At 42.4% G+C, this 25,490-nt stretch overlaps 1 protein-coding gene across 1 annotated transcript in view; it reads right to left on the minus strand.

Annotated features, from left to right (window-relative positions):
* Nucleotides 1-927: 927 nt before the first annotated feature.
* The window catches only part of ARF4 (ARF GTPase 4), a 45,235-nt gene continuing 20,672 nt past the window's right edge, over nucleotides 928-25,490 (minus strand). Inside the window, exons 4-6 of the mRNA XM_085624671.1 lie at nucleotides 24,257-24,328; nucleotides 4,625-4,750; nucleotides 928-2,035 (exon numbers count right to left, since the gene is read on the minus strand). Coding sequence (XP_085480797.1) covers nucleotides 1,949-2,035; nucleotides 4,625-4,750; nucleotides 24,257-24,328 — 285 coding nt within the window. The 3' untranslated portion in view covers nucleotides 928-1,948. The remainder of the gene's footprint in view (nucleotides 2,036-4,624; nucleotides 4,751-24,256; nucleotides 24,329-25,490) is intronic.

Genomic DNA, 25,490 nt, shown 5'->3' on the forward strand with positions numbered 1-25,490 from the left:
AACTTTGGCTAGAGTATGGAGGGTTCTAGACGAATCTTTTTCATTTTCGTTTAACAGTTTACTCCCCTATAAAAGGGCCAAATCGAGACTAGCACTTTCTCTTTGTAGTGTGGGTCTTTAGTATGCCACCACTTGTTATACTACATTAGATTTGTAATTACTTCTCTAACTGTTGTGCCATTGTAGCAGTGATTGTGTTCTGGGCTGAAGAGTGCATTCCAAGTGGATGTTACTTTTCCTACATGCCAAGTCTGTCTCTTTCAGATGCCTTCTTGTGACATTCAGTGACAGTGAGTGTCCACGATCTCCCACATATGAATAGTGTCCATATTTCCTATGACCTCATCTCCCGCAGTGTCTCCTCCTGTTCCCCCTGTTGCTCTGGGTCTGTCCAGCATCTTCATGTATTTCCAGTAACCATGTCAACAAGTGTTTGCCAACCACCTCCTTTTAATCTCCTGAAGAGATTCTGATTTATCAGAGTATCAACAATGGTCCTTTATTTTCCTTGTGCCTTTCCAGGTTCAACCTACCTGTGTTTTCGCTTGTGTGAGTGTGGTTAGTGTGGAGTGCCTTGGCGGCCAAAGAGCTGGTAATACTGCTGGACAGAAATGTAGTAATGAGGCAATTAGCTGCTAGGATTGACAGCAAATTACAAAAGGTAGACAACTCCTCCCGATGCCAATAAGGAGGAGGAAGTGAAACAGTAATTTCACTGATCTACTGTACTCCGAATCAATGTGTGCCTGTTCTGTTGGGAATATGCATATTTATTTAGGTTGTTTGTACAGCACTTTACATCACCTGATTCAGTGTTTTAAATTGAAGGGCGTTTTACATAGAATTTTAAATTTAGCGACTTGTCTTCAGCGATCACAACAATCAAATTAAACTTCTGAGCTATTAAACACACATACAGAATATGTCCACATTTTACTTTTTATTAGGAATTACATTTTCAAGTGGGTTATGAAGGAGATTCCATTTTTAAATTTGGTGATTTTTCAAAAATCTTTAGCCATTAAGATATTGGTTTATCAACAAACAATAAAACAATCATCAAACTTATGATAGGATCGGGCTCAAACAGTCAAATTGATATCAAAAAATTCACATGAAACATTAACAAAAGAAAACGAACAATATGAAAGACCACCTCAATATGAGCTCTCTGAAGCCAGCACTGAACTATTTTCATTCATCATATCCAATATAGTGGAATGCGGGACTAACAAAAGGAGTGGCGAATGACAACGTTCTTCAGTGCATTTTATGTAAATAGTGTTTTGGAAAAAGGAGTCCAATGCCATGAGCAATATTACATTTCTTTTTGCGGCAAAGAGTTAAATAAATAGAAAAGGAATGCAAAACTTTAGCAGATAGTAATGACAGGTTGTCAGGAAACTAAAAATGCAAGGAGTAATACCTCTAAAAATATTTATTGGGGTTCTTGGTCCAAAAACATTCGGTTTTAAACTTTATTTTAGAAGAGGGTAACAACCTGGGTTGAAAAAACATCATGTGTCTCTTCGAAGACGTAGTGGGACAAACACGCACAAAAAGGCTATCAGAGAGAAGTCCAATTGCATGAAAGATTAATCTAGAAAACCAGTAAGAAACAACCAGCTACAAAATATATATGCTGACAAATGAGAGTATAGGGATACTGTGTAAGTGCAGATCAACTGCTACATCAAGGTTTTTGGCATGGAGGGGATCATAAATGTAAAACATACCCCAAATTTAAGGTAAATTGATTTTACCCATCGCATATTACTACAGGGGCAATATGCAAATCAGTAAACACTTGGCAACGTAATAGTTTCAAACACTGCTGTCAAAACCATCTTCAGATTCAAACTGAGATGCACGTTGGTTGGTAGCAACAAGTCAAAAATTCAAGTCCATTCAAAGAGGTCCTTGGTTAAATAAAGTTATACGGTTTGATTTAGCGCTTTGAGAGCTCGTTTGACAACCAGTCTAGTCCTTCATACAGACCAGTTCCTTGTGTTGCGCAGGTAGCTTGCACATACCACTGTAAAAGGCAAAACAAATATTTTAGAACAATTTATCTTGAAACCACTGCAATTTTCAAAAGTGATTTTACTATAAACCATGACAAATGAAAAACAAAACATGCCAACATAGCTTTGGTTTATGTTTCTTATCAGAGGTTCTGTAAACCAGCCTACATACTACAGATGAAAACAATAGGCTGATCAATTAAGGTATCATAATAACAAAGACAATTTTCTATAATTACCCAAGTTGGGTGTTCACAAACTGTAGGCCAGACACGAATCAATAAGAAAGCTGAACTGACACATTTTCAGTTTGTGCTTCAAAGTACGTAATCAAACAAAAAAAGAGGTTTGAATTGATTTTAAGAAGGTCTTGCTAAAAACAGATGTGGAGACATACACAAAGAATGTTTAAATGCATTTCTATGGTGTACATTTGCAAATATTTATATGCAACTGTTAAAATGCAGGCTAGGGTATGGGAAAGCCACTTTAAAAATTGAATATGGCTTTGCGGAATCACTTTTTTTCAGAAAAATGATTTTTAGTTAAAATAGTTAGTGGAGTGTCTTATTTGTCTTACAACATCCCACACTAGCTAGAATCTTGTAGTATAAACCGTGGCTAACTAGCATACAAAACCCACCTACTACCAAAAATAAGACTGATGGCTTGTCACATCCAAGACTAATACTTGATGTTCTTCCACCTCTATTAATTCATGGCCATCCTAAATTAACGCCTATTTCAGCAAAAAACGAAATTTAAAAACAGCTGAAAAATGTTTCTGAACAGGATTTTTAAAACACTACTTGGTTTCAATCTTCTCTCTGACCCGAGTACGATCCATCCCCGAAAATTATATAGTAAATAATACAAGGAGGGCACTGCTCATAGGCACTCTAGGAGACTGATTTATATCCTGCATTCGTGAGGAATAAAATTTTAAATGTAGGAAAATTCAAGTATTCGAGCAAAACACACACAGCATTGTAGTCATGCACTTTGCAGAACTGTGTAATTTAAAAGAAAAGAATCCCATGTCTCACCACTATTAGACTGCTCGTTTATGGGCAACCCAAGCTTCCATCTTGACCCGCAAGTCATTAATTGCCATTTAAATGAGCTCTTCTTTTCTTCTTCCTTGGTTTGACTATGCTCAACTGTATGCACTTACATAAAAATTAGTGGGAACCCAACCATTCAGATGTATGCCTATTATACAATATGGCCTAGCCACCAGCGGTTATACTTGGGGCGCACTATTCCCACTTGCACTGTGGCTCACCTTTAGTAAGGTGCACCAGGTGCAAACAGAAACACTGTGCTGCATTACATAATTTATGCTGCCCTGAGGCCAGCTGCAGATACGCACCTGAACTCAGGGCGGCACATTAGCGGGAACCACCCCTTAACTTATCACAGACACTAACTATATTGCAGAAGGGGTAGCACAGGCCCCTGCGGCCTCTTCTGTGATACTACAGTGCTAAGCGGGCTGATGAGGGGTGTTACCCCGAAACCAGTCCCAGGATGCTTGTTTCCGGTTTAGGGAAGACCTGGTTTGGCAGTTCGGGCTGGACTGTTCCGATGAGGCACAAGGTCAAGACTGATTTGCATATAGCTGGGTCTGAACTGAGGTGGCGAAGTGAGCTAAAGAACGATGATGGATTCAACCCAGATCTGTGACTGGGGGTGAGTGTCTGGAAAGTTTCAGCGCTCCGTCCATCATCTTCTTGTGTTTTCTTTGTTCGCCCTAAGTTGGCAGGGTATGCCTAGGCGTGGGACCCTTGCTCACTCTGCCACTGGATTCAAGCTGGCCGGGCTGATGAGGGCTGTTACCCCGAAACCGGTCCCAGGATGCTTGTTTACGGTTCAAGGAAATCCCGGTTTGGCAGTTCGGGCTGGACTGTTCCCATGAAGCACAGGCTCAAGACTGATTTGCAAATAGCTGGGTCTGAACTGAGGTGGCAAAGTGAGCTATAGATTGATGATGAACTGGGGGTGAGTGTCTGATAAGTTTCAGAGCTCCGCCCATCATCTCCTTGTGTTTGCAAGCCTGTTGTTACCCAGGGCACACTGCATGTACTACAACCCACGGACTATAAACAAAAACATGCTACTTTAAAGATATCATAGATGGAACATTTATTTTTTCAAACCATTATGATTTTCAAATAGCTCCTGAATAAAAAGGCTCAAACATTAACTTGTTCCAATGATTCATTCAGACCATGAAGCACTCTCCTCACCCATGCCTCCCCTCCCACCTTCGTGGCTGCCAGACAAATAAATCCGTTGGTCAAGTGGAAATAAGCTCCCCAGGTCAAGTGAGCTTGGTCACTGGATGAACAAAAAGCATGCGTTTGAAAGTTCCATTATTGTTTCGTGGAACACGGCTTATTTGTGCGTTTCAGTGAGTTCAGTCAAGTGTGAGGTGAAAAGTTTTTTTTTTTTTTTAATAGTTGATTCAAATAATTATAGGCTCGCCCAAAGGAACAAACAAAGCTGAAGCAGAGTTTGGAATTGGCTTTAAACACCCTAAGAAGGCATAGTACTAAATGATGAAACAGGAAAGTAATACTATAGAAATAAATACTCACAGTTCTGTTGCGTAGAGTCTGAAGTGTTAATTTATCGGTCATTTCACTAATAGCCATAGCATTTGGCAAATCTTGTTTATTGGCAAACACCAGAAGCGCTGCATCTCTTAACTCATCTTCCTGAAGCTATTCAAACAAAAGAAAAAAATGGTTTCTGTTCACAATGGCAATCCACCAATTAAAAACAGTCAATCAAAAAATGGATCAATTTTGAATATTTGTAATATATGGCCTCTTAAACCGGTTGAGCACTGGAATTATTTTTAAATTAACCAGTCACCTTAAGTTTTATCATTTAAGAAATAAACTCCTCGATTCTTAATCTTTCATAAGCACAGCAACACTTGGCAATGGCAGGTTACCACAGCCTTTTAAGGCACTGCCACATGTAGCAAATCTATACTTAGTTTTCTTAATACCACACCAGATAACGTCATTAACCTCAAGTTACTCATTTTTATGTTTAAATTATATGGTGCTTTCACCAGTTAACTTATCTTGTTGGACTTTGCCTTCCGACAGGGTCATCCCCCAGACTTTTTGCCTTCGCCCTCCTATTTTCTCAACCCATTTTTGTTGGCTCTTCGGGCTCTGCACATTTCTCCGCTGCTAACCAGTGCTCAAGTGCTTGTGCTCTCTCCTTTAAACATGGTGACATTGGCTTGCATACAATTGGCACATCTAATTTACTTATAAATCTAGTAAAGTGGCACCTGCACCCAGGGCTTGTCATTTAAAAGCTACTAGTGCGCCTGCAGCACTCATTATGCCATCCACTTTAGTAGCCCTTTAAACGTGTTTCGGGCCTGCCATTGTAGCCGGTGTGTGCAATTTTACACTGCTATTTTGACCTGGAAAAATAAACCGTTTGCCAGCCCTAAGCCTCCCTTTTACATACATATAAGTTACCCCTAGGGGTGGGCACTACACAGCCCAGAGGGCATGGTGCATTGTGTATATTTAAAAAAAACTGGGCATGTACTTTTAAGTTTTACATGTCCTGGTAGTGAAAAACTCAAAAAAAAATGTTTATTATTGTGAAGCCTGCCTCTTCCATACGATACCATTGGGTTACCTTATTACATTTAATAAGTGACAACTTCAGATTGGGAGTAGGTAGGCATATCAGTTTTGGTCTGTAAAGAATGGTCTTTTAAAACCCTCTGTAATAGTAAAGTCTGATTTTAAGTTACAATTCTGAAAATGCCAAATTTAGAAAGTTGGTATTTTCTTGTCCTAACCATTTGGTGCCTACAGCCTGTATCCTAGGTCACGACTTGATGTAGCTGGAAGTTGGTCTTTGTGTATTACTCCTAGACAGTGAGACAAGGGGGGGGGGGGGTGGAGACAGGTGTTGGGAGGATGAGCCATCTCGGACTTGAAAGGTGGGAGGATGTGTCACCAACCACAATTGCGCATCGTAAAGAGATTGCCTTAGCACACTCACAAAGGGTTTCACACTAGTCTTTTGAGACCCCAGACTAGCTGGGGCTAGAGCAGGGAGGGAAAAAAAAAAAATCAAATTCTTCTGGGGGTTAAACCCTCTAGAAACTGCTCCCACATCTTCACATCAGGCACAAAGGATAAATAGTGGACTCATAGACCCACCTCTTCAGTACACATCTGAACCTGTGGAAGAGGAAAAAGGAGGACTTCTGTGCTGCTCTGCTGCAATAGGGACTGCTACTCTGCTGCCTGAGCAAGAAGGGCTGGAGCTGCACCTTGAACCCAGGACCACCTCAGTGACTCCAAAGTCTAGTTGGCTGGCCTCCTAATCAGAGCCTCAGCACTACAGCTCCTCGGAACTGCCAATGCAATAACGCAGGACATCACATCGCAGCTCTGCAGCTACTCTGAAACACCGCTGCGTGACGGATCCTCAACTTGGGACCTTGCAATGCTACGCAATCATAAATCAAGGTGCTCCATTCAGCGGGACCAACTTGGTCCCTGTATACGGCTTGTGTTCCACAGCAGTTGGCCTGAACTTGTGACTTTGTCCCAGTCCTGCGCAGCCAGATAACCACAGTTGGCGCTTTGCTCTTTTAAGCACTATTTTTACATAAATCTTTAAACTTGCTTATCTCTGGTTCTACTGATTGGATTATTGTCATTTTGGTCTCAAATAATTTATCTCTGTTTTTCTAAACTAGTGTGGGATTTTGCTTGTATTTTCACTTTATTACTGTTTGAAGTGCTGCATAAATATTTTACACACTGCCTCCAAGTTAAGCCCGACTGCTTTTGTACCAAGCTGCCAGCGGGTTAATCACAGGTTACTTAGGGGGCTGCTTGCGTTTCACCCTGACCAGAATTGTGATTGTTTGATTTGGGCTTCACCTACCTCAACCAGTAATCCAATTTTCTACAATTCTGAATTTTATTTTTACTGACAGGGCTTTCGGTCAGCATTTTTCAGCCATTAGCTTCTTTTACTCTGGAACCTTCAGTCACAAGCTTGGGGCAATCACATCTTGGAACGGAGCAAAGGATTATTTAGCCTTAATGGTTTTCTGTTGGCTATTTGGGTGTGAACTTCAGACTCTGTGGGAAATCATGAAGGACCGTTTCACATCTGAAATCACTCGACAAGCAGTCCAGCAAAACTAGGAAGAGAGCACATACAAAATATTGGACAAATGGATATAATAGGAAAAAAAGGTTGCTTTATGGTCTCTAGCATCTGTTTTTTACATGCGTTTGCCAGTGATAGCTCCTCAATGCTGCTGCACTACTTGCCGACTGATACACATTATAGCATCTTGGAACAATATTTTATACACTATTACTGATTTGTAGTTTCCAAGACGTTTGCCATGTTTAGAATCAGCCAGCGACAAAAAGATCTGAAAAAACAGATACTACTTTAAAAAAAAAAAAAAGGAATCTTTCCATCCATTTTCAGATGCCCTTCTGTGGGTTTACTTCCTTGTGCTGCTGGGCAAACAAGCACTGGCAAAGCACCAGGATGATAACTCCCACCCGAATCTCCATGCTGCCTGCAGGATAATTAAAAGCCAGGGTAAGTTTATTCTCTTGGTGTTTAAAATGTGAGGGAAAACAAGCCCCTTTGGGTGTCTCCACACCATAGCTTGCTGAAAAGGCTCTCATGCTAGGTCTTGGCCTAACACTAATGGGCAATTTCAATCCCAGGACCTGACCTACAATCACTGTGCCAATAGAGGTTAAAAAAAAATAATAATAATAAGATCAGTTAGTAGCACAGTTTTGGCCATGTAGATGGCTAAAAGTCCTACTCTTAAATTAGTATGTCACTCCTTTTCACATCACTTGTCAGCTTCTATCTGAACTGTAAAGAAGCCTTGAGTTTTGTTATCTGTACTGCACCGGTCGTGTGTGTTCAAGTAGGCTTGTACTCCTGCTGCCATTAGTGTACTTCTGCAAAAAACATACACTATTGCTTTGGCATACCAACTGTGTGTAGGAGAGCAGTGAACACTGCTGCAGTCAGTATTGCACGTGATCTGCTCTCTCTGTTCTAAGGGTTGCTAAGCATTAGGAACGCTTTCTTAACAGAGGTTCAAACGGTTGGCTTTACTAATGCTGGTTTTCATTTAGCACTATGACGACGAGAAATGAGAAGATGCTGAAATCAATCTCTAACAATCTGGTGTTTGAATTAGTACCGTATAGTCACTCACCTTCTAGCTAGGTCATCCGCTATAAGAAAAAATTACTTCCCTTCAGTAATTATCGTTCTGGTAAATCCTCTAGCTAGAATGCTCATCTTCTGAATAGCCTGAGGCACTAGACTGGATCCAGACATTTTTCACTTCTCCTGCACTAGTAGGGAACTCTGACTCCACAACGGATGGGATGTCACTGGAACCATACGGTACCACCCTAGCGCCCTGACATGTCTCTGCCCATTTTTCCAAGCCGTTAGAGACGAGACAAGGACCTCAGATCAAACGTACATATGCAACACAACAGAACTAAATTGGAACCTTTTCAATTCACAGAAATCTATGATCATCCTTCAGAACAGATAGGTGGGTGGGATTATGAGGAATCACCAGATAGAACATCCACCATAGATATCATTAGCTAAGTTAAATAACTTTCTCTTTTGAGGAATACGTCTACCTGTAGACTACTCACATTCTGACCAGATACTACAGCAGCACCTACTCTCAGCCAAGTGGTGGATCAGAGTGCGTCGTCAGACCAGGAAGTCCTCTGCAGCACAAAATAGGCTAAATGGCCACCTTAGCACATCAGAGTCCAAGCAACAATGATTTGCCAATGTCTGAAGGAAAGACCATGTCACACTGCAAAAACTCCCCAGGCCAGTGCAGAGGTTAAAGCATTTATTCCAGTGGAATGAGTACAGATTCCTTCTGATGGTTCCTTATTAGCAAAGGCATAACAGATGGTAATGGAGAGGATGGACAAACAGGACAATGCACTCTTCTGAACTGTCTTACCCTTCTTGTTTCCCACATATCCAACAAAGAGCTGGTCGTCAGACCTAAAATCCTTCGTCTGGTCGTTTTACAAACAGACTGCTCTATGAAGATCCAGCTGATGAAGCCTTTTCTCCATGGTCGGCTAGTGTTGAGAGTAAATGTGGGAATTGTTATTGGCTGCTCCATATGAAATGGGGGTAACCACTTAAGGTACAAAAAGCTACTTTAGTTAGGTGACAAGCTAATTTGCAGACTAGGGGTGCCTGACCATACTGGACCTCTGTGGCCCAAGGGGATATCCTGCCCCAACTCTCTGCGTGCCAGGAGGTGCCTTCGCAGCCTGTCACTGGCCGAGGGGGCAGGGCCTCCTCCTCCGACCAGCGCTTTTGCATACCCGCAGTGCGGGACGATCTAACTTGCAGACTTAGGGTGTCTGACCAGACTGGACCTCTGTGGCCTCAGGGAACTTCATCCCCCAACTCTCAGCTTCAGATGGCGCCAGCGCAGCCTGTCATCAGCTGAGGGGGTGGGGCCTCTTCCTCCAACCAGCACAGACAATCGCTTTTTCATACCCACAGCGTCCAGTCCAAGGGCAAGCCTGTTCTGCGCCCATCAGAGGCAGGGGAGGGCACCACCACCCCCCCAGTGCTGTTTTTGATGTTACTGGTCTTCTTTAGTCTGGTAAACCTTATCTCTCGGGCCCCGGTCTTCACACTGGTCTTATTTCCTGCCCCACCTGCCCGTTTGATCATTTGTTTGCCGACCTGTGTCCTGATCACGCCAGTGTTATCTTTCAAGCCTTTTTCTTAAGAAATGGTAAAACGAAAAGCGCAAGACAATTCTTTGGGGACTGGGAAGAGGCCTACATCTGCAAGAAATCATGTGGCTAAGAACTGCATCCTAAAAGTAATTAACGAACTGACTGTGGAAGTTGAGGACATGATTAGTGAAGGTAGACCAGTCCCAATTACACCTGCATCCAGGTAGGAGGCAAAATCTTAGATCACCCAGTTATGCAAATGAACAATACTGTTTTAATCAACTGCTCCAGGACCAAAGTCCTTGTTGATTCTGGGTCTAACCTGGTGTTGGAGTTATGTTCGACAGAGGGTGCTACAACCTTCACCCCTTTCTAGTCTACCACTGCCCTGGGTCCCCTGCCCACTGAGGCAACATCCACTCTTAACCCTCAGGAGGTCCCATTATCCTTACCAGCTCATGTTCCCATTGCCATTGATCCAACTAGTAACACAAGGCAGCAGGATGAAGAGTAAGTCCCTACCATAGATGACCATGTTTGTCCAGAAGGTTTTAAGAGCTTGGTTGCGCTGCCGCTACCTGGATCCAAACTCAAGTTTGTTAAAGACGTGGTTTCCTTGAGTTCAAGGGTGTTGGACCTAATTGGCATTAACAATGGTTTCCGAGCAAAACTTAGGGCTAGGGATCCCTGTATAAACCCCCACAAAAGCCAATACATCCCCCGTTCACATAATACCCCCCGGTGCTAGTGTTTTGATGGGAGCCTCCACAAATGGAGACGGCCCTCCTCCTTTCATTCCCACCAATCTGTGTAGTTTCTACAGCCGCTATGGGTCCTACTTCTGCCCCAACCTCAGTAAGACATGGGGCCCTTCAACCGAGCATAAACTCCAGCCCTGATAATGCACATACAGGCCTTTTCACTGAGCTCAGCGCCCCTCTTTCAGTAACTTCAGGACATGGTACCATCAGGGATTCCCACCCAGGGGCTTATTCGGAGGTTCCCTTTGCCCCCCTAAAAGAAAATGGACCTGGGCCTCTCCTCAGTAGGAGGGGTTCTTTAGATCTCCCGGTTGTACTCCTTACGTAATAGTTCTAGTGGATGTGCCCCCAATCATTCGTAATAACCAAAAGGGTTTTTTCCAGCTTAAAAACAAGGTATCCCACTGGCTGTCCATGAAGGTGGGTGCGGACAATGGTTTTCATACCCAGATACACATGACCCTTACAGTAGGGTGGGTTGGACGTGGCCCTATCTTGAGCAAAGGGGACTGCGTGGTGGTGAATTTGAACAATAGACGGGCTGCTTCCAGAATCCTGGCCTGCTCCCAGTATTTAGGGGGATCGGGTATTGGGGTGCATCCGCTGTGGTTCTTTTACAAGCCAGTCACGGACCCTGTAAAAAGTCACCCCTTCTTTGCCAGAGTGCCCCAAAACCTTCCAAACCACGCTCAGTAAGCCCACCCGGGAGCAACACGCTAGCCCTGCCTTTTCTGCTTCAGGGGTAAAGGGATATTAACAGCCTGAGGCCCCTCTTGGCCCCTTTCATCTCACGGTGGGCCTCGAAGAGCGATTCTTGCTTACTTGCCAGTCTCTAACAGATTTGAAACCCATGGCACCCTGGAGGGGGTAGATTGAATACCTAGTATTGCATGTGGGGTGAAGGGAGAGAGAAACAAAAAAGAAAAATCAATGGAAACCGGGGTGGGAGGCGGCCCATCAGATCCCAATATCAGTGATCAGTTGAGATTCCTATCAAGACACATAGCAGGCTTAGATTATAAGATTAGGGACCCAAATTTGCTACATTTTATCTAATCCTACCAAGTCTTGGCTTTCCAAGAGACATGGTCCCTTAATATCACTCTCTTTAGATAATTTTGTTCACTTCTTTTGGTCACCAATACCTTCTCCCTCTGGGCAAGCCAAGGCTAGGTTGTGCATTTCATTATTAGTATTATTATTAGTAACTTATAGTGTGCACAGCTACCCTGAGGGGTTTCCCGGCGCAGCGAAAGCACAGATGGAATGTCCCAGGACAATGACTTAGAATAGCCATGTCTTCAGATTTTTGCGGAAGGTGAGAAATTACTTCGTTTCTGAGAGAGTCTGGCAGAGCATTCTATAATTTAGGGCCTACGTAGGCAAAGGAACGGCCTTCTACATGAGTTAGACAGACCCTTGGCACAATTAACTAGCTTGATTCGAGGATCTCAAGGACGGAGTGGGCTGATGGGGAGTTACCAGTTTCTGGATGTAACATTGTGCCATGCCAAATTTGGCCTTAAACATGCAGCACAGTGCTTTGAACTTGATATGTTTGGAAATCTTAAGCCAATGCAATTCCTGAAGCAGATGAAAGACTGAGGAATAGGTACAGCACATTGCCATAATCCAATCTGGATATGACCAGTGTCTGAATTACAGTCCTTTGGGCCGCTAGGGAAATTCAGCTCTCTAGCATTAACCTGTGAGGCTACCTAGGTGGAGACAGACTTACTTTTCCTGACAAGTCGCTGGTGCCAGTTGTGAATGTTTACAAGCCTAGTGGTCACTCCCCTCATTCTGAAGCTATTCTTAAGACAGGTATAGTCTTAGACATATTCAAGAACTCTTTGATCCCTTGAGGAGCTGCATCAGCAGGAAGGGTGTTGGACAATGGTCATGGGTGACTTTAATATCCCTGCCCAGAGCCTTGCTTTGACTTTCAGGATCCTTTGGCTGATGAAGAGTCTCCACACCCTCATTTCGAACACTCTTCTAAAGGAGAGCAGTTAAATTGTCTGATCTACTCCCAGAACCTGATTATCCCCAGTGTCCAGGCAGCTCCCACGTATGTCAGCAGAGGGGCCGAATCAATTGTAGATCATATCCTGATCTCAACATCAGTCTAGTTACTTCGGAGATTACCAAATCAAATGGACAGGGTGAAGCAATCCTAATCCTTTAAGTCTGGTACTAAAATATGAGAGTCTCACCTACTCCTTGTTTGCAACACCTGGCCCCCAATGGACCAAGGTAGATGTTAAAGGTGGTCTAAAATCAACTCAGAGAAACTCTGTGGGGATTCTTTTTAGCCAGTATAGCCAAGAGGTTTAATGTTGTCTTGATCCGGATTTCTGTCCTGAGAATGTTCTCATCGCGTTCTTGGTAATTTGCTCAGGGGTTAAGTCTGCCCTAGTTGCCCGTAGTCGTGCCCCTTCCCCCCGCCTTTACTAGACCTCAGTGGTTTAAAGAGGCATGCTCAAAAGCCCATTGTAAACTGAAAAAAAGCTCTTACGCACTGCCTGAGAGTCAGGTCGGAGATACAGAGTTCTAGATCAAACTATAAGTTGGTATTTAAGATGAGGAAAAACTCCCTTAAGGTCGACATGTGGGACCCGTTAGTATGCACTAGCGATTCGAATGACAATGCAGCATTCCGGAGAGCTGTAAATCACCCCTTCCTGACTGAGGATACCATGTCCAGCTTGGCCACCCCCAAACCGGAAGCTAACTAGTTCAACCATTTCTCTGATATCTATACTTTCACTGACTGTAATGAGTCAATGACCCTAACCCCGGTTTGAAGTCAGTTAGTTCCTCCTGGCCTATCCGTTTCTATAGTGGAAGTTTCCAGTGCCATTAGCTGCTTGTCCTGCAATAAGGCTCCTGGACCAGATGGTGTGGCAGATGATCGCCTTAAGAGGAACGTTGCCATCTGACGCGGGGAATGTTATAGGGCAATTTCCCTCATTGACAGCACAGTTAAGGTTTTGAGTCAGACAGCCTTGTTAAAACAACCTATCTGGGCCAAAGAGAAGAACATTGTTGTTGATTCTCAGTACAGGTTTAGGCCCGGCCAGGGTACCATTGAAGAATGTTTAAATTTACACCTCCTGATCGAAAAGTATACAATGGTCAAAAAGGGTTCCCTCTTTTTGGGACTTATGGACCTCTCGTCAGCCTTTGATCGGGTGAACCGTTCAAAGTTATTGTCTCTAAGGGTGGAGCGGGCCCTAGTTCTTTCCTGGTAGTTATCCATATGGATATGTCGACCTCTGTCAGATTTACGGAGGATGGCTCCTGCACAAAAAGGATTTCCTATCAACAGAGGTGTGAAACAGGGGTGTATTTTGGCCCCCTTCTTATTCACCATCAATGGCCTAGAAGCAGCATTGCTGGAAATAAAAGGGGGCCCCACAACCTACCCCCCTCAGGCAGGTTCTCGGGTATTACCAGTCCTCTAATACGATGACGATGCGTACTTCTGTCAAGAACGGCATTGGGTCGTCAGCGACTCTTAGACCCTTATGTAAAGTTTTAGAAGGGCCCAACCTCTCAGTTAACACTTTGAAATCTTTTGTGATGGCAGTGGACCCAAAGTCTACCAAAAACATGAGTCATTACTGTTGACAAACCAAGATTACGCATGTTTGCTCTTTCAACTAGCTGGGTATCCTGTTTGATGATAGGTCCTCCTGGGGCCCCGCCATCCAGTCGAAAAGGCTTATTTTAGCCAGACTGTGTAGTGCGGTCCTTGACTTTAGCCTTAGTGTGGGCAGGAAATCTGTAAAAGCACTGCTACACATCTATAAGGCTAAGTGCGTCTCTGCTAGCTGTTACAGCAGTGCCATCTGAGGGTTTCAAGATTGCAGTCCCTTTCAGTTCGAGGAAAATAGGTTTTTCAAGCGACTGCTGGGGGTGCCCCAAAGCTCTCCTACATTCGCGGCACATGAGGAACTTGGCCTCAGGTACATTTTGGACCTCCTTAAACTTAAACCATAAAATCAACCAGAGCAATATAGGCCTAAGAGGGAGCCAACTCTTAACAGCCCGTTTATTCGGGAGTGTCTTTCTTTAGCCAACTCTAAAGCAATCCCCTGGTTATGTTACATCCAGTGTGCGCTGACATCTTCGTGCCATCCCAGCCTTTATACGCAGCCCGAGGAAATTGTCAAGGCAGACCATTTATGGGTTAAACAGCATTTCTTATCTCTGTATTCTGTCTTTAGGGAGGATCAGAAATTGTGCAAGTCAGCTATCTGAGCTTACGGTTTGATTAAAACTGTTTACCTCCTAGTACCATACCGGACCTTGGTAAATAAAGTTTTCCATCGCCAGCCTTTAACCAGATTCAGGTTGAACTCTTTCCTACCATTGGGCAATTTTCCCAAGGGTTGGGCCGCTATGTCTCTTTAGGTCCTTGTGAATACGACAAAGTCTCAGCCTAGTCCACGACACGTTGGAATGGTCTGTAGCTTCTAAACTCTTCCAAGGAAAAAGTTCCCATTTCCCATCTTGAGAGAGGCCCAGTTTTCACAAGTCAGACCAGCAATGGTGTTCCTCTCCATGCTGGGGGAGATGCATACTTGTATATATGGGTGTCATTTTCTGAGTACATCACCAAGATCCATGGGTGCTTGCATTAGTCTGCTTACATTAATTGAATATACTTTATTGTTGTTGGTATATGCAGTAATTGTGCCAGTTTTATTTTTTCTTTTACTATGGCTTATGCTTTGGGTATTATTTAATTTTATCTACCAAGATCGATTTTTATGTGATTTTATCTGTTTAACATCTTTTATGGTTAATTATTTAACCGAATAAAGAGCTTTTACTACTACTACTTTAGTTCTCAGGACCGGTTTGGGAGGTGAAGGAAGGACAGACACAATGCTCGCAGCTCACGGACAACACACTGTAGGGATTGCCACCGAAAACAATATTTATGATCAACAGCTTGAATGGCAAAAGTAAGTCCATCAAAAAAATCTTAACTCAATTGGGTGCTTGAATAGAAACTCAACCATGTCCGTCGCACAACCTTGCTAGACTTAAGAGATAAAACCTCCAAACTTCTAAAAGGCGTGCTTTCATTGGAGCCACACACTCGTTGGCACAAAAAGCAACAAAGGTTCCACTGAACGGCAGAAATAGATTTTATGAAGGGACGAGGAGCTGACAGGATAACCTCAACTACCTCCGACAGTAGGTAAAAGAAGTTCAATCTTTAGGCATGAATGTGGAGGCCAGAGAGAGATCAGGCACTTGCTCTGCCTGCCTTCAATCAGCCTTATCCCCAAACAAGCGAGGCCCTTCGAATGGAATATCTTTAAGAGTTGCCTGAATGTTATCAGAAAAAACAGTGGACCTCAACCAAGCATGCCTTCTTTAAGGCCACTGAAAATACCCTGGCCTTGGCCACTGAAACAACCTGAAGTCATGTTGTCCATCACTGATCACCTCTGCAAAGTGATCCTTTAAATGGTTAGCTAGGCATGACACCACCATACTTGCTATTTCTGAGTATTTCTAGTGCATGGGTGTACCTCACCGGTAGTCACATGGCCTTCACTGAACTGAGAGCCAGGCTACCCGCCCAAAACACCCTTCCCCCCCCCACCACAGCCTCCTTTTTTCTTGGACCTCCTGTCTGGGAAGCATAGTGAGAAATGCTTCTGGTTCTGCTTGGTGCACCACCAATCTTTCAGCTAATGGGTCCATTGACAAGAAATCGGAGTCTCCTGTGGCTAGCTTATAAGGGTAGGAAATCTGTCTAGTCACAGCTGGGGCAGATATCGGCTTGACCCAGGCAGCTTTGATTGGTTCACGGGACATCACCGAATGTTAGCAGCCGCTCGATGCAGAGAAGAGAGTTGTAAGATCTCCATCAGAATATTAGATTTCACTTCTACTGTAGGGAGTGGCAACTCAAGCACCTCCACGACTTTTCTGAGAACTGCATGTAAGGAGGCTGCCTTTGAAGGGCAGGTCATCTCTCATTCTGGAGTGGTGTTGAGACCGCTGGTATGTTGGAGTGCTAAATCTGCTGTGTCCTGTTGTACAGAGCACAACAAACTGATCCCCTCACTGCGGTCATAGATTTGTACAATAATTTCTGCCATCTGAATATATTAGGAATCCAATCCTAAGAGGTCGTCCACTGCCTGCCAGTTATGCGGACTTGCTGAGGATCCAGGCTGGGTGTGATCTCTGTACCTGGCCTCAACCAATCTCTCAGCCTCCCCTCTAGATTCCATTAAGACAGCCTTTGTTTACTGGCGATTGCTCATGAACTGGAGCTCGTGCTGATGTCAGCTCTGGTGACGGAATCAGCTGTGTCAGTGGTTGAGGAGCCACTGGTAATGACTTTGGTGATGGTACTGCTCCAACCGGTGTGGCTTGTGGGAGACCGCTGGGGTGAAAAGGTGCCGAGGGTGAACTTGCTGGTAGTATCCCAATTGGAGCTCCAAGCAGAACCATGGGGCCCCACAGGTGCACCAGAGGGTACCACTGCACACCTGAAGAGCACCACCATTACGTTCAGAAACTGCGCTGAATAGGTCAGAAAAGGTGCTGGAGGCAGGAGTGGCGCAGTCGGTGAAGATCTGGCTCAGAAAATAGCTCTGCTGAAGAATAATGAGTTGACCTATCTCGTGAGCGATGAGAATCGCCCTGCCTTCTCCACTTCTTGTGCTTTCTCCTCTTTTCCTTGGAAGACAGGGACACTGCAACTTTGAGCCTCTCCTTGACCGATGTGGAGAGCGATGCTCATCCAGTGCACAAAATAAAAGGTTTAGCGTCTTTTATGGCCTTGTTGTGCATGAGGACGCATTTCTCACACGTCTCAGAGTCATGTTTTGGCCCCAAGCACCACTAACAGACCTCAGGGTGGTTGGAAATGGACATCTGTCCACGGCAGGAGAGGCAGGGCTTATTTCTTTTGGGGAGAAGATCACTAAAGCACAGCACAATTTGAAACGCTTAGTGGAAAAATCGTGAAAATTTCACAAAGACCAGAGCCAAGACAAAGGGTGAGGATAAAAGAGAACTGATGCCAGAAAACAAAAGGTAAAACAGACAAGATATGTTCTGGATGAGCGCAGGAAAAGAGCCAAGTGGGATCGTACTCCTTCACTTGGGGCCATGAAACACAATAATAAGACAACACAGAAAGATCACTTTCAATAATTTGCCAGCAAAACAATTCGATTCTTGCCAATGGCTGTCTGAAGCTTGTTCGAGGGAAGAGAGAGGAATTTTTGAATTGGACCCCACTCAATAACTTATTCTTGATTAGTTGTTGGAACAGCAAAATATGTACATAACAGGGTATAAAGCATCTTCAGTTTATCAATACAAATAACCTTCTATGCTAAGGCATGTACCCCACTTTAATTCTACGTCTGGATCACAGACCACACTAGAAGAAAATATACTTTGAGAGAGAATAAGAGGAGTGTTTATACTATTCACTGCCTTGGGTGACAGCTTGGTCAAAGCATTTAGGCTACAATAAGTCTACAAAAAATCTCCCGTGCAACATTTTAATTCCGATGCTACTGGCCAATGCAGAATGCTACTGCTCAATTCCTAAGCAATGTAGACAGATTTCAACACTGTACATTTCAATAGTCAGCACTGACCCTCAGGATGCCATTATATGTATTTTTCATGGACCAGCCATGCTAAAAACTTTGCTTCCAGAAAAAATCAGCCTATGATAAAACGTACCCTAAACAGGCCCACAGTTAAACTTTTGAAGTAGGTCTATGTTTTACTCTTTACTTTTGTAGTTAGAAGCAAAGCAAAGTATTTTTCCTTCCCGTTGGCAGCATTAGGTGGGAATTTGAGTACTGCAGTTTTTTGTTAACACCCATCCCTTGTACGTTGAATGTCAGGCAATTTAAAAGCTATCTTTTTGCCTTAATAGCTTGTTCTTCTTTATGGCTTCATGCTGCATGTAGCATCGATTCTAGCATAAACTTGCACAAGTGTCGATGGATGCAGTGGTAGGAAGGTTTAGGTTGGCCCCCTTTTAATCGGTTACTTTTCATTTCGAGTACTATAAATACTTCCAATTTATTTTGTCAAGAGAATTGTTCATTTTAAGACATGTTGCTTACCTACAGCTAAAGCCAAAGGTTTGTAATGCTCTCCTCAGTGAAGACTCCAAATCTAATGTTGGACATGCGCACTCTACCTCAATTCCCAGAGCCAGGAGCTCACCTCACCAAAGATCCATGGGATTACCATATATTCTATTTTTTTGGCTACAAATCAGAAGCATACCATGAATGCATTTTTATGTGGCCAATTCTAGTCTACTTTGAAGCACAGCTAACACCTACATATTTCCCTGGTTCTGCTTATACTGTATGTATTTATCTAGGGTGAAATCTCAAAGAAGAAAGGGTCTATTGCTCACAGCCCTTACAGAATTAGTCACTGCATAACGGATTAGAGTCACTACATACACTTCAGATGTAAATTAAGACGTTTCCATAAGAATTTGTAAAGTAAGTTTAACCAAGTCTGCAACCAATACAGAATCTCCCGGCCAAATAAGATGAAGGTTAAACAGGTTGCAGTGTGTACTGCAAGTAGACTTTCAAGTCTTATTCATTTATTGATGTACTTGCTAGTCTTTAAAGGAGGTCTGTCAACATCTTTTACAATTTATGTTAATATCTAGCACTTAAAAATAGTTAAAAAATAAAATAAATATATATTATATATATATATATATATATATATATATATATATATATATACACTCCATAAGGTATCCCACCTTTGAGGACAAACACGAGTGAACCAGCGGATTCTGCATCTTTAAACAGCATTCCTTTATTCTTAAAACCGGAACACAAAAGCGCTCATTTAAAATGTCCAGCCCTACGAGTTTCGGAGCTCCTGCTCCTTGCTCACGGGCCTCCGGCAATGTTCACAGGCAGATTTTAGCATGGAGAACCATTTTCAATACTTTTGTAGGCCCCGCCCCCTAGTGGGCTTAATTAGTGAAAGAGTTCTGGGACTCGTAGTTTTCCCCATGCTAATAATTAATTCCTCCAGTGGATTCCACCTTTTTGAACAAACAGTGCTACCCAATTTAAGCTCTCCAGTGAGCTACAAGCACCCGATTCCGGCTATTAAATGATACCGGTTCAAACCTGCATCAGCAAACACAGACAGTCCGTGTGCAGCAGCCCACTTCCTTTTCGTGGCAGTTCGTCCTCACGACCGGGACTGGCCGTGAAATATGCTCCATAAGGTATCCCACCTTTGAGGACAAACACGAGTGAACCAGCGGATTCTGCATCTTTAAACAGCATTCCTTTATTCTTAAAACTGGAACACAAAAGCGCTCATTTAAAATGAACAGCCATACGCGTTTCGGAGCCGGAGGCCCGTGAGCAAGGAGCAGGAGCTCCGAAACGCGTAGGGCTGGACATTTTAAATGAGCGCTTTTGTGTTCCAGTTTTAAGAATAAAGGAATGCTGTTTAAAGATGCAGAATCCGCTGGTTCACTCGTGTTTGTCCTCAAAGGTGGGATACCTTATGGAATATATATATATATATATATATATATATATATATATATATATATATATATACCGAGATATTGAGAACACTGTTTAGTCTTAGTGATGAATGTATGCCATCCAGCTCCCAAACCTCCATTCCACCTGATGGAAGTAGGGTTGAATGTGACGTTGAGAGTGGAATATTATCCATGTGTTCCCATGTCAGAGACGATATACCTGATACTCAAACGTCCACTAATCTTGATCTTGCTATTGAGGTTATCGAGTCTACCGAAAGTTCAGGGACAGACACTAGAATAACTACACCATTCAGGGGGAAATCCAAGTATAGACCCCAGACTCCCAGAGACAATATTGATATTTTTCATGATTTGGTTAACCATGATATTTTACAACTCCTGAATAAATCTACCTCGAATTCTAATTTGAACAAAGCACAAAGAGATGCATTACGTGATTTACAAAATGACAGTAGTCTCGTGATAAAGCCATACGATAAAGGAGGCAATACTGTCCTGTGGGACAAGAAGAATTATATACAGGAGGCCATGAGACAATTGAATAATGCAACATGTTATACAAAAGTTGACAAATCATATATCAATAAATTACAGGTTAGGCTCTTTAAGCTGATTAACAATTGGACAGATGAGAAACTTTTGAACGGGGACGAGTCGAAATTTTTGAAGAATGAGACACCCACTATACCGACTTTTTACCTCCTCCCTAAAGTCCATAAAAATCCCACACAACCTCCAGGCAGACCTATAGTTTCCTCAAAGAACAGCTTGTTAGAAAATGTCTCAATATATGTAGATTTTTTTCTATCCGAATATGTCAAAGATTTAACATCTTACATTAGAGATACAAAAGATTTTTTACAGAAAATTGAGAACATTCATTGGGACGAAAACTGTTGGCTTGTCTGTCTAGACGTGGAGAGCCTGTATACTAGTATCAGGCATATTGATGGACTGAAAGAATGTGAACACTTTGAGCTCGAGGAGTATACACGTGACAAAACATACCATGATGTTGCTGCAAATGATCGAGTTTTGCCTGGTGGAAAATGTATTTACCTTTAATGGTTCATTATACAAGCAGACACAAGGGACTTCCATGGGCACCTGCTTCGCTCCTAGCTATGCCAATCTTTTGGTTGGCTGGTGGGAGAAGCAGGTGCTCTGTGGTGAATTATTAGAACATTGGGCTAACGAGGTCAGCATCTGGCTAAGATTTATCGATGGCATATTTTTTGTTTGGGAGGGTAGAGAAGATGAACTACTGTTGTTTATATCAGAACTAAATGAGAATACCCTGAACTTAAAATTTACGATGCAGCATAGCCAAAAAACTGTTGACTTCCTGGATATCAGAGTGACAGCACGAGATAATAAACTAGAGACTGACTTATTCAGGAAAAGTACTGCGGGAAACTCAGTACTTCACGCAACTAGTTGTCATCCTCAGAATTTCAGGTGGAGCATACTCTTTGGTGAGTTCCTCCGTGCTAAAAGAAATTGTAGCACGGAGGAAACATATGTCAGAAACAAAGAAGAAATGTCAGAGAGATTTCTTGCTAGAGGGTATCCCTATATGATGCTTAAGAGAGGTGAGAAATGAGCAGATGCCATTACTAGAAGCGAAGCATTGTACAAAGCACCCAGAAGCAAAGAAACTGAGAAAGATACACCTATCAGATTGATAACCACCTTTAATTCGCAATCTAGTCTTTTCCATCAGATTGTTAGAAAAAGATGGGATATCCTAACCCAAGACAAAACACTGAAACAAAAGCTAGGCCCACATCCAGCAATCACCTACAGAAAAGGCACTTCAATCAAAGACATGATTGTAAGAAGTCACTTCAGCAATATCAAACCTACATGGTTAGACAAAATAGGTGGGTTCCATCGATGTGGGAAATGTAAAGCGTGCAGCCACAGTGTCAATGTAAAAGAAGTAGTCCTTGAGAGAACCAAGAGAAAGTGGTATATTCGAAAGAATATACAATGTGGTACAGACTTTGTCATCTATGTGATCACTTGCCCATGTGGCAAGTGGTACATAGGTTCTACCACTTTCCCTGTGAAGAAGAGAATATTGGAACACTGGCGTGCCATAACCAATAAAGACTTCAGTTATAGTACAGCCAGACACTTCCATGCTGAACATAATGGAGATTGGACAAAAGCTAAATTATTTGCCCTCGACACCATTACCAAAGACCCTAGGGGAGGGAACAGAATTCAGGCTCTACGTAGAGCAGAATAGAGGTTCATCCTGCAAGCAGGAAGTGTAGCCCCTTTTGGGATGAACAATGATGAAGAGATGCATGTTCATCTGTAAATTGAATTTCGGTGATAGATGTAGCTTCAGCCTCTTAGCACCCAGCTACCCCAGTTCATTACTATATGGGTTCAGTTCATGTTGTAATTTTAATCCACTGCATGTTTTGAGGTCAATGACCTGTTCAGTCAACTTTGTTAGAGAATCCATTTATGTATGTATTAACGGACCACATATATGAACTTAAGAACTTTTTTATATGGTTTTGTCCAATAGGCTCTTTTAGGCCTTTGTTATTATTTTCCATTTCGGATATGAGACGGACACATTGTAGGTAGGAGTCCCTTCACATTTTTATATGACTTATGGAATGCAAGTTTGATGTTTCACTGTACTACTGATATTAATATTTATTCCCCTTCTGTCTTTTGCATCTAGATGGGACCTGGAAGCTTACAGACACTATCGTTACCGTTAACTGATACGAGCACGGAGTAACTGGTGGCTTTACTTTAGCACCATCTCCTTAAGGGTCATCTTTATGTCTATCGTTTTCATTAATTTTTTCATTTTTTATAAATGCACCTTGATCTTTATAGGCCTGGTGGGAACACAGAGGAGGGAATATGTGAGTATCGAGTGAATACAGTAATTTAGTCTCTTTTTTCCTTATGAATAAGGTACTATACCTTGATTGTTTGTGGGACTTGAGAGCAAAGGAATTTATACCTTTTCCTATGTCTTCTTATCCATATGAAAATACTTACTACAAGTTTGATAATGTACATATACAATTTCAGCTGAATTAATGATACTTATTCAATATGATTCTCATAGATTTATGTATACCACAGTGGTTCACCTAACAGTGACTGTATGTTTTTGAATTCTTTAAAACTATGTTTAATTTACCCGACATCATTACGCAGTAATTTGACAAAATATTATTTTGTACCTTTGGTTTCTTCTTTTACTCTCGTTGTCTGAGATCATATGAATTAATGAGTCTTTTTTCCATGTTTGGCATGTCTTTAAATGCACTGAACCCGGAATTTATGGTCATGTGACCAAGAGCTTGTGTGCTCGAAACGCGTCTTTTTTTGCCCGTGAAAATAAAGCTTTGAAATTGAACTGGATTCGTGCGGCTCGTGTTTACAGGAGGAAAGGAGGCTGTGAGCTGTCAGTGGATATATATATATATATATATATATATATATATATATATATATATATATTCATTCTCCACACAGGCGTCTTCTTCTGAGAAGGACTCACTCAGAAGGTAAACCATGGTTTATTCGTGTAGGTTACGCGTTTCGACAGTATACCACAAAGTGAGGCGGCATTACATAGATGTTGAAATAAATGACGGACTCGAAATTGACAAATAGTAAAAGTTACTACGGCGGCCATTTCTTAGTCTACAAGAAAACCAATGTTTGTAAGCGTGAATACACTTTATCCACTGCACAAGTAGTTTAGGCACATGGTGAGATGCAGTGAAAAACATACGTTATTGATAATCATAACCATTGCTCATATACGCTGCCTAAAAATTTAATTTGTTACTATAAGACATAGTGTGGCATATGTATTGCTGCATTGCGTGGAGCTGGGCAACCTCCGTATTATACATATAGACGGCATAGTGCCATACGGAGCCAACGTTAAGCATTGTGTGGCTTATATGTTGCAGCATTATGCGAGGGCATAACAACCACCTAGTTCATTTTATGTTACTAATGGACATGGTGAGGAATATGTATTGCTGCATTGCGTGAGACTGGACGACCTCCGTATTGTACATATGAACGGCATAGTGATATATAAAAAATAATTACCATTTTCTGTAACTCTTCTGCTGCTTCCTGTATTCGCTCTCGGTCATTGCTGTCTACAACAAATATGAGACCCTGGAAGGCAGAAAAACACACTTTTACAATCAAATTATTATCATTATTTTTAAACAGTTTATTGGTTTTCAAAAACATAAAAATATATAGTCCCCTTTACAGGAACAGCAGTTTGAAATCTTTAAGAAGTACACATTTCATCCAACATGCGGGAACAAATGCTCAAACTCATAGGAGAACCCCACTGGTATTCTAGCTTCTCAGGATTAGTGTGCACCACCATCGTACACAAGAATGGTAACAGCATTTACCTATAGTGAAGCCGGTGCTGCCTTATTTTAGGCACCCCCTGCTTTCATAGACTCGCTTCTCTGCCACAAGCAATTTTGTTTTTACCCGAAAATATTGTGGGCCCTTTCTTTCAATCAACAAAGACAGCTTATTGAGCATAGAAATGTGGAGAAAGATGATCGGGTTAGTGAAATACAAAAGGCATCCAATTGAGTAAGTGAAAGAACTGGGAGAGCACATCAATTCCGGAGTTAAAGTTCTATGCTCTAGATGGATGCATGTTTGAGGCTCAAGTACACGCTATGTCATGAGGCTTCCAGGAGCCCTTCAGGTTGGAATGAGCTCTGAACAGCTTCACAGAAAAAAAGATGTCCTTGCGAGAAGGGACACAAAGCACTAACGAAAAACGAGCACCCAGAGACCCAAGCACAGTGGTACTTTCCTTGGTTCTTCTGGTTATAACGCTTATGTGGCCCTCCCTTGTCAACATATTTGCTGCCCACGGTCTGAGATTTCTTAACGATGAAGAGGATACAGAGGGCATAGTAGGACTGCTTGAAGACTCTCTAGGCTCATTAAATGAAGGTATATGGACAAAAAATAAAGTCATGTATAGCCTGGCCTGTGATGGGCTCTTTTGCCCAGGCTGATTCTTCAGAGAGGAATGAGGCTGCATATTCAGTGGGGGATCCTGGCACTGTGCTCTAGACAATCTATCCAACATTGGGCCTTTAAGTATGGCTCTGATACAAGTTGCAGTGCTTTCAATATGCCTATATTGTTTGGTGGTGTATTTAAACACATCCTGGCATTCAACCACAAGCTTCAACTTGTAACATAGTGCCAACGACCCATATTTGTTTTTTTGTTTTTTAAATATGACCCCACAAAACATTGTGGTCACCCGTTATAAAAGACCCATGGTAACTTC

The sequence above is a fragment of the Triturus cristatus genome, chromosome 9 (assembly GCF_964204655.1).
Source record: "Triturus cristatus chromosome 9, aTriCri1.1, whole genome shotgun sequence".
NCBI classification, from domain to species: domain Eukaryota; kingdom Metazoa; phylum Chordata; class Amphibia; order Caudata; family Salamandridae; genus Triturus; species Triturus cristatus.